Source organism: Citrus sinensis, chromosome 4 (assembly GCF_022201045.2).
Source record: "Citrus sinensis cultivar Valencia sweet orange chromosome 4, DVS_A1.0, whole genome shotgun sequence".
Lineage (NCBI taxonomy): Eukaryota > Viridiplantae > Streptophyta > Magnoliopsida > Sapindales > Rutaceae > Citrus > Citrus sinensis.
This window is the reverse complement of record NC_068559.1, coordinates 25,902,886-25,912,162: the sequence shown is the minus strand read 5'-3', so window position 1 is coordinate 25,912,162 and position 9,277 is coordinate 25,902,886. Positions and strand designations below refer to the sequence as shown.

Genomic DNA, 9,277 nt, shown 5'->3' with positions numbered 1-9,277 from the left:
GCTCAGAGGAGGAAAAATAACAAGACCATGAGCACCAAACGTCCTTGAATTCTCATTGGTTTCAGCGCCATCAAATTCCTCACCAATTCGTTCGGGTTCCACGACTAAAGAACCAAAAGAAATTATCCGCTGTAAACTCAACTACTCAAACTCCACGTATCAATGCACGGCTAGTCTGACACCACTCTCGTGGGCCCCACGGAGTTGCAGAAACAAACACGAATTCGACGTGTCAAAAGGTCAACAAAAGAAACGGTCCAGATACAGCGTCAAGCTAAATGACAGTCAAATCGACAGATCGCACATTAGAAGTAGGTCGGTCTGGTGAGGTCTAAATAATTGCAAAAAGGGAAAAAAGATAAAAAGAACGTCTCTATGTGGAGGCAGCTATCGCGGTGCATAGTTTTTAATTGATAGCTAAGAAAAGTATCGTAGTCGAGATCACAATTCGCACATACGGCAAAAGGGAAAACAGAGAGGGAGAAAAAAAAAGAAAGAAAAAAAGAAAGAGGAAAATGAAAAGACAGTGATAGCAATGATGAAGAAGTTGATGAGCGAGGCTTATCATTTCCATTATCGATGTTGTTGTTGAAATGGGTGTTGGATTTTGTACCAACTTACAAAGCTGCCGTGCGTTGAGTCGCTCCTTTCACTTGCGATTCAAGTCTTTCGTATATCACCATCACCAACACTTTCTTCACGATCATGTTCCATTGCCTTAACCCTTCTCTCGGATCTCAGTTGCGGATCCCTCGTTACCACCACCACCACGATTCTCACCTCCTTTCTCTTTACAATGGACCCCACTTCTCGTCCTGCCGTCGTCATCGACAACGGCACCGGGTATGTTCCCCTTCATTTTACTAATTTACGAGAATGAATGCGTACACAACCTGTTTGATGAAATGCTCCTATTGGGTTTTGGTCTTTGTTCCGTTATTTCTTTATTTTTACTTGCTTCAACTTTCAAATTGTTGTTGCTTTTTGGGTTGTATTGCAGGTATACTAAGATGGGTTTTGCGGGTAATGTAGAGCCGTGTTTTATTCTTCCGACTGTAGTAGCTGTAAACGAGTCGTTTTTAAATCAATCAAGATCTTCGTCAAAGGCCAATTGGCTTGCACAGTACAACGCAGGCGTAATGGCCGACCTTGACTTCTTTATTGGAGATGAAGCAGTCACAAAATCGCGATCTAGTAGTACCTATAACCTTAGTTATCCTATTAGGCATGGTCAGGTTGATAATTGGGATGCTATGGAGAGGTATTGGCAGCAGTGTATATTTAATTACTTGCGTTGTGATCCAGAGGATCACTACTTTCTGTTGACCGAGAGCCCGCTCACTGCTCCTGAGAGTAGAGAGTATACTGGTGAGATCATGTTTGAGACTTTTAATGTTCCTGGCCTTTATATTGCTGTGAATTCGGTGCTTGCACTTGCAGCTGGGTACACAACATCTAAGGTTGGTGTCTAAACTATAATTAAATGTATTCGTTTTATTTTGTTCATGAATTTTTAGTTTATTAGGATTGAAGTGTGTTACGTTCAGTGTCTGAGCTTGTCATTTTAACAATTTCTTTTAATTTTGGTGACATTGAGTTGGGCTTTAAAATTTTTTGGATGAAAATGATTTGGCTAGTGAGGCTATAAGACTCCTTTGGCAGTACATGGTCGCTTTCGTATTACATTTACTTCTGATAACATTGTGCATTTGTGCGGCTATTTGGATAACCCAAAGGTAGGGAAGATTTGCAACGTACACGATGCAGGACATGACTGAGCTTGGATACTATTCACAGCACTAGGAGGCCCAACCATGAGATTCGTAAAAGTGACATTAATTATGAAAGTGTTTTTTTTTTTTTTTAATTAGAAGCATTTGAACTGAGATTATTTTTAAATAGAAGACATAGTAAAATTTTTAGGATTTGTCTTTTTTCTTCGTAATATTCTGAAAATAGATATTCATAACAACAGATGTCTGAGCACAAGTTTTCATAAGTATTACCTGTTTACTAGTTTATGATTTAAGAGTCATGAGAAATTTGTTTTCCTTGTATTTCTTATTTTGTAAGACCATAGTTAAAATCCAAACCTGTTTGGCTTTTTTTAATTTCTCAATATTGTTCCGTTTAGATTGATATAGTGTTCACTTTAGTGTGAGATGACAGGAGTTGTTGTGGATGTTGGAGATGGGGCTACTTATGTAGTACCAGTCGCAGAGGGCTATGTCATTGGGAGCAGCATTAAGTCGATTCCTATTGCTGGAAAAGATGTCACTCTCTTCATTCAGCAGCTCATGCGGGTATGCTTGCATTGTCTCCCTCTGTATAGACTATAAATTCACTGGTCTGTGCTTACTTTATTGGGCAGTCATTGTTCTTGATTTAATTCTGATCATGGCTTCCCTTTGAATTCCATTGTTAATTGTCTAAGATTCGTAGACTTTTATAAGCCTAGGATTAGGTGAAAGAGGTGGAGCTGACCTCCTGTGAAATCTTCTAATCCATGGATCAATAATAAGTGCTTTTGTTTAGTTGTTCAAGTTGTAATTTCTTATCCTCAAAAGTAAAAAATACAATGCCAAGAATGCTGCATTATAAGGGCTAAAATGATAATGTGCACTCCTGTGATGTATTTTACTGAAGCATCTTGATGTACTGGCCTTTTGAATTGTAAGAATGTGACTAATAAAACACTTAATAGCTTTGAGAGGAAGAGTAGATTTTATTAAATAAATTGGACTCTATTAATTTCCTTGGACATTTGAGTTGAGAAATGTAGTGATTCTTCCGTCTTGTATCCATTTCAATTCTTGTGAATTTGAACACCTTATTTATACTCTGTGTACCGAGGTAAATCCAACCTCAAAGTGTGACAGTCTATCATGCATCTCTATTTCTTGTGATTTGGGACATGTCACCATGGTATTTTCCTATTTTCTCATGATTCCTCTAATAGCGATTGTTTCACTGGTTAATGTTGATTAATCATCATGCTTTTAGACTTCAGAAAGGGTTATTGAATGACATGTTCACAAGTCAAGATAAATTGTACGTTAATAATTTGATCCTCACAGTTTCTTTTTCTTACTCACTGTTTAATGTAGGAAAGAGGTGAGAATGTACCACCTGAAGACTCGTTTGAAGTAGCTCGGAAGGTGAAGGAAATGTATTGCTATACATGTTCAGATATTGTCAAGGTTTGCTTCCTTGAAAAGTTGAAGTTGAATTTTTCTGTAATTTAATTCTGTTGATTATTTATGTTGTGCGTGAGAAACATAGATGATTCCTTCAGTGATTCCCAGGAGTACAACAAGCATGACAAAGAACCATCAAAATATTTGAAGCAATGGAGGGGCATCAAACCGAAGACAGGGGCACCATATTCATGTGATATAGGTTATGAACGATTTCTTGGCCCTGAGGTTGGTTGTTTTCTATCTAGAGAATTGTTTATCTTTCAGAACGGCACCTTAGGCATTCTTCCAATTCTAATAAATGAAGTCTCAGTAGTATAAGATGACCGATGCAAAATCATGTTATGCTTTTCATATGCTGCTTTTTGCTGGACATTCTGATGACCTGCCTTGTTTGATAGGTGTTCTTTAATCCTGAGATATATAGCAGCGATTTTACCACTCCTTTACCGGCTGTAATAGACAAATGTATCCAGTCTGCACCAATTGACACAAGAAGGGCTTTGTATAAGGTATTTATAAGCTTATAAATGGAAAAGACTGCATAGATGAGATAAATCACAATGAAACCATAAGAATAACCTGCACTGCCAGGGTTGAGGTGGGACTCCGATTTGTTGGTCGTTGCAGGACCAATGAAAATTTACTTCAATCATTTGTGCCTTAAGTTTATATACTGGTTGCCTATTTTCTTAACTATCCATACCTACGTTGCTCCTTGTAGTGTGATTACATCTAGCTTTGTTTATTGTTATACCTCCGTTTTGGCAAAATTTAAAGATCTACAGATATTCATGTTTGTGAGCTTTCCAAAGTAATTGGTTTTGTTTGGTATCTCAGAATATAGTTTTATCTGGAGGTTCAACTATGTTCAAGGACTTCCATAGAAGGTTGCAACGGGATCTGAAGAAGATTGTGGATGCCCGGGTTCTTGCATCTGATGCTCGACTTGGTGGGGAAGTAAAAGTAAATACTTCTTTCATTTATGTGAATCACTTTTAAATTTATACTAGAGAAAACTTTGATGATTATTAACAATAGAAATGGTAAGCTGATTGTTCATTCTCTTTTCTTTTGTAATTGGTTCTAGGCACAACCTGTGGAAGTTAATGTTGTCAGCCATGCTATTCAGAGATATGCAGTGTGGTTTGGTGGTTCTGTACTAGCTTCGACGCCTGAATTTTTTGCGGTATGCTCAGTTTGAAACTGTGATGAATAGTGCCCATTTCTCTTGAATCTGCAAGCCCATATTCAGCTTTCTTCTCATATCCCAAGATCTCCTTCCTGTATGTCTGCTGCATGTCTAATTTACTGCCTCTTTTAGATTTGAAGGTTTCTTCTGATCCCTTTCTTTAAAGGGAAAAAGAGGAAACCGGGGAAGGGAGGGGGGGGGGGGGGGGGGGGGGTTGTTTAATGGTTTCTTTTGATCTAGGGTTTAAATTCAAAGAAATGTTTCTAGTGTGATGTTCTCCCCACTCTGAAAGCCTTAGATCCATATTATATATTAATAGGTAGGGAGCTGCTACCATACGTTTAACGTAAGGTAGCAGCTCCCTCATAGGTATAGTCAACTGTAAACGAATGGGTTTTCCTGATTGTCGTCTGGTATTTGATTTTATGATCTGAACTAGTATACTTTTTTTTTTTTTTTTTTATATTTAAGTTGAGATAAAAGCCCATATGATTGGTATTGATGGTTGAATTAATTAAGTTTCGCTTTTTCGTTTTATAATCACCTACGTATAACACTCATTTGGTATTCAAGGAGTATGACACCTATGGCTCTCTCATTATATAATTTAACTAGGCCAAGATATAAATACTCTATAATTGGATCAAGGGCTTTTTGGATAAAATTGTAGGAGAGAGGAAGAGGACATTCAATTACTTCTACTCGGTTAATTAGATAAATTTTGACGTTCACACTTACCTGCTTTTACAATTTGGCTGGCTGATTTGTGTATTGCTTGTGCTTGTGATCACTAATGATGGAGTTATATTATTCTTGGATTACCAAACTCTGATTTTGAGGTTTCTGCTCAACGTACAGGCTTGCCATACAAAAGCAGAGTATGAAGAATATGGAGCAAGCATATGTCGTTCAAATCCCGTTTTCAAGGGAATGTATTAATTCAAAGGCCAATTTCAGCTGATTGTTTAGGAGAATGAAAGCATTTCCTTATGTGGTTACATGAGTTGCCTCAAACCTATGCTGACGTCACTCCTCACATCTTTGCTGGGTGTTAACATGTACTCATGGTAAAAAGTGTTCAGTTTAGATGCTGCTCAGTTGAGAGAAAAAGAAAAATGGATTTCCTGTGTTGATTCTTTGATAAGGGGTAGACCGGGTTTTCTTCATTGAATGGTAGGAAGGGGTAAGCCCTGCTGGCACTTTCGGAACACAAGAGAATTATCAAATTGGTAAACCGGGACTGAGCTGAAACTGCATATGAAGTATTCAGCTTAGAAGGATGGATAAATTTTTTATTTTTACCCCTTTTTTTCCTTTTGGTTGGGAGAGATTATTTCACCAAGTACGTTTTGAGGTAGGAAGTTTAGGTGATATTGTTTGGAGTAATGGAAGAAGTAGTACTTTGAGTTAGAAATTTGTTTATGTGAATTCCCTCGGTTTAAATTCTTTTTGAGGTACATGTTCTGTACATTAATCATTCAGGAAAGAGGAAACTTGTATAATGATGATTATTTTTAGAAATCGCAATTGCTGTGGATTACATATCTAGCCCAGGTCAATGTAGCACCATATGCAGCTGGAGCTTTATGGTTGGTAAAGATTTATGTGCCAATTATGATTGTACAGTTATGATTTTACAAACCTGAAACTTATGTCTTGCGGGTGGTTGCATCGCTCTCCTGACAATACCAATTTTAAGCTCACATCACCGTTTAGGATGGAGTTTTGTTACAAAAACAAATGGGAAAATTATGCTTTTGTAAGATAGATGCTTCAAGTTACCTAAAACTAATCCTTTGGGGAAAAAAAGAGGTTACTTAAACCAGACATTTACCAACCTGAAGGTGGGACTCTGATCGATATAGGTGAGAAGCTTGCGTCCAATTTCTTTTCGTCTTCGTATCTGCACTTAGGAAATTTATGAAAGTAGCTGTGGCTTAAAGACGTCGTATCTCACAATCTGAATAATTTTAAATGCTCTCATATTGTTGATTTTTATTAATTTTTTTTAACTATTTAACTTTGTTTAGATTGTCGAATATGGTGTCCTTGACATATTAAAGTCGGACTCCTTAAAGTTATATATAAGTATAAAAGTAGTCTACTTGTAAAAAAAAAATTGGACAATGATTAATCCTTGAATAACTTATCATGAACGATGAAAAACCAATCGACAAGTAAAAAATCCAACCCACGGCTAATGAACAGGCGATTGACATGTGGATTGCCTATATAATTTGACAACCTTATTGCTATTTTTTTACTGCTGAAAAAAATGGGTGAATTAAATACTTTTTGAAATTGACTTTTAAGTTATTAATAGAATTTTCCCGAAAATGTTAAAAGCGAGAAAGAGATGCATCATGACATGATTTATTTCGCACCGACATTTGTCGTGCAACTTACAATTAGAAACTCGTGGGAAAAAAAGCCCCATATACACGTGCGAAGGGCTTTTATTTCTCATCCACATTTGTCAGTATTTCAATGTCACTCTGCAAGTCTCCTGCCTTCCTTCATCGTCTTGACTGAATAAAAAGACCAAGGGAAGGTATGCCTTTAAGCTCTTCTCTAAACATTTTATTTTAAGATCTTCATAATCCAAATTCAGACTTTAAAGTTGAAGGGCAACATTGGAAAATAAATAAGTGAATAGAAATTTGGTTACCTATTATCCAATTAGAAGGCGGAAACTTTGTTAATTTTTCCTAAGATAATATAATACCCCTTGTCAATCTTATTATTAACACAATTTTGGACAGTACATTATAGACATGATACATCGCTATCATCACATCCTAAATAACTTTACTACCCCTTTTGGCTTTATCTCTTGTCCTCAATCTTTATGGTAAGATTTTTTATTTTTTTTTGTTATACAGAGATTGTTATTGATATTTCATTAGATATTACAATTACAATATTTTAAGAGGTACCTGTTAACCTATATGGCTATAAATATTAATTTTGATGATAACAAACCACATGTATTTATTAAGTAAAGATTTATGAATTGTGCTTTTATAATAAGAAAATGATGTTATGGAATTAAAGCATTTTGGACTAAAATGAAAGTAATTTCAAAATCTTTGATAGTGTTTTAAATTTCAGATTTGGATCTATTTGAAACTATTTAAATATTTTTGGGTTATTTTATAATTTCACAAAGTTTGGGCAAAATCATAATTTCAAAAAGTTTTGGGATTAACGAAGCATTACTTAGAAATTCTGAAATTGGACCTATTTGTAAAATTTCATAACATTTTGAGCCATACTACAGTTTTATAAAGTTTTGAGGTCAAACTGAAAATTTAAGAAAAATTTCACTGTAGCAGGTTACTGTAGCATCCGGCTTACCGGTTATAAAAACCGAAAAATTGGATTCGGGGCAGAATGTATCCAGAACGAAAACGGCTTACCGGATTCCGAATCCGGCAAGCCGGTTAGGCAAAATTTTGAATTTTGCCTTAACAGTAACATAAATCCGGCTTACTGAATTCCATAAACGGCAAACCGGATACGCCTGGAATGTGAGTAACGGCTAGTTTTCGAGCTCAAACTATAAGAACTCAAATCCAACTCATTTTGAAGCTCTCCAACAAACAAAAACAAAAAGCACACGTGATATCTTGAGCCTTCAACTTGCAAAACACAAATCATTGAATCATTCATTGTTCTTCATCTTTGAATATCTACTCATTGAGTGAGTTTTATTGTAACTTTCATTTCTTCAATTCATTTGTAAGAGTTTGAGTGTGTGAGACACTTGAGTGAAGAGATTGGAGATATAATCTCTTGTTGTAAATGTTCATTGACACCTCGAAGTCAATTGTAATCGTTAAAGCCTTGGAAAGGCTTAGATAGTGAAATCCTCGAGCTTGAATCGCTTGGAGGCGTGGACGTAGGCGGGGATTGCCGAACCACGTAAAAATTCGTGTGTTTGTTTCTCTTCTCCCTTACTATTTAATTATTGTGCTATAATTGAACTTATTGTTTTCAATTATTGTTAAGACATTAGATTGCTTGTTGTGTGGATTTGTTAGGATAAATTTTAAAATTCCAATTCACCCCCCTCTTGGGTTGCACACTTATATTTCAGTACCTACTCCATTCACGTTATATTAACTTACTAAAATATTTGTCCAAATACTTTAAACCCTCTATAATATTTTAGGGGTGCCTACTCCATTCACATTTTGTAAAGGAGAGACTGTCTCCACTCAATTAGTTGATATTTCATCAAATATTACAATTACAATATTTCAAGGAGTGCCTAAATACTTTAAACCCTCTATAATATTCGAGGGGTGCCTACTCCATTCACATTTCGTAAGGGAGAGACTGTCTCCACTCAGTTAGTTGATATTTCATCAAATATTACAATTACAATATTTCAAGGGATGACTACTCTATTCACATTATATTAACTCACTGAAGTACTTGACCAAATACTTTAAACCCTCTATAATATTCGAGGGGTATCTATTCCATTCACATTTCGTAACGGAGAGACTGTCTCCACTCAGTTAGTTGATAATTGAGGGAATACTGAAACTAACCTCCATAATACTCTTATAGAGGCTCGAACTCTTACACTCGACATTATAAATGTAAGACTTCTCTCATTAGAGTAAAGGCCCATTGGTATGGTAAGATTTATTTATTTAATGTTATTTTTGTCCTTTACTACTGTTGGACTGTTCGTTCGAGACAAATCAAACAAACTTCCTAAGTGAAAATGTCTAAGAGTTAATGCTTAGTTAATAATAATAATAATAATTAGTTAATGGGATAATATTTAATTTAAAATATTAATAGTACTAAGCAACATAAAATTTTATGTTAAGCGATGAGTTATCAATCAAGTAAATGTTATAATAATACATCT

At 35.7% G+C, this 9,277-nt stretch overlaps 1 protein-coding gene across 1 annotated transcript; it reads left to right on the top strand.

Moving 5' to 3' along the window:
- The first annotated feature begins 343 nt into the window (after positions 1-343).
- LOC102627862 (actin-related protein 3) lies at positions 344-5,937 on the top strand. Its single transcript, XM_006483933.4, has 9 exons — positions 344-843; positions 1,001-1,460; positions 2,157-2,303; positions 3,108-3,200; positions 3,306-3,425; positions 3,599-3,709; positions 4,038-4,163; positions 4,288-4,386; positions 5,248-5,937. The coding sequence occupies exons 1-9, from the start codon at positions 797-799 to the stop codon at positions 5,326-5,328; spliced, it is 1,284 nt and encodes a 427-aa protein (XP_006483996.1). The 5' UTR covers positions 344-796; the 3' UTR covers positions 5,329-5,937.
- The last annotated feature ends 3,340 nt before the right edge of the window (positions 5,938-9,277 follow it).

Bases quoted from the DNA above. Each gene is read 5' to 3' on its own strand.
- LOC102627862 (XM_006483933.4), top strand. From the start codon at position 797: ATGGACCCCACTTCTCGTCCTGCCGTCGTCATCGACAACGGCACCGG. The intron at 3,426-3,598 runs GTTGGTTGTTTT...CTTGTTTGATAG, and splicing joins AACGATTTCTTGGCCCTGAG to GTGTTCTTTAATCCTGAGAT. The intron at 4,387-5,247 runs GTATGCTCAGTT...CTCAACGTACAG, and splicing joins CGACGCCTGAATTTTTTGCG to GCTTGCCATACAAAAGCAGA.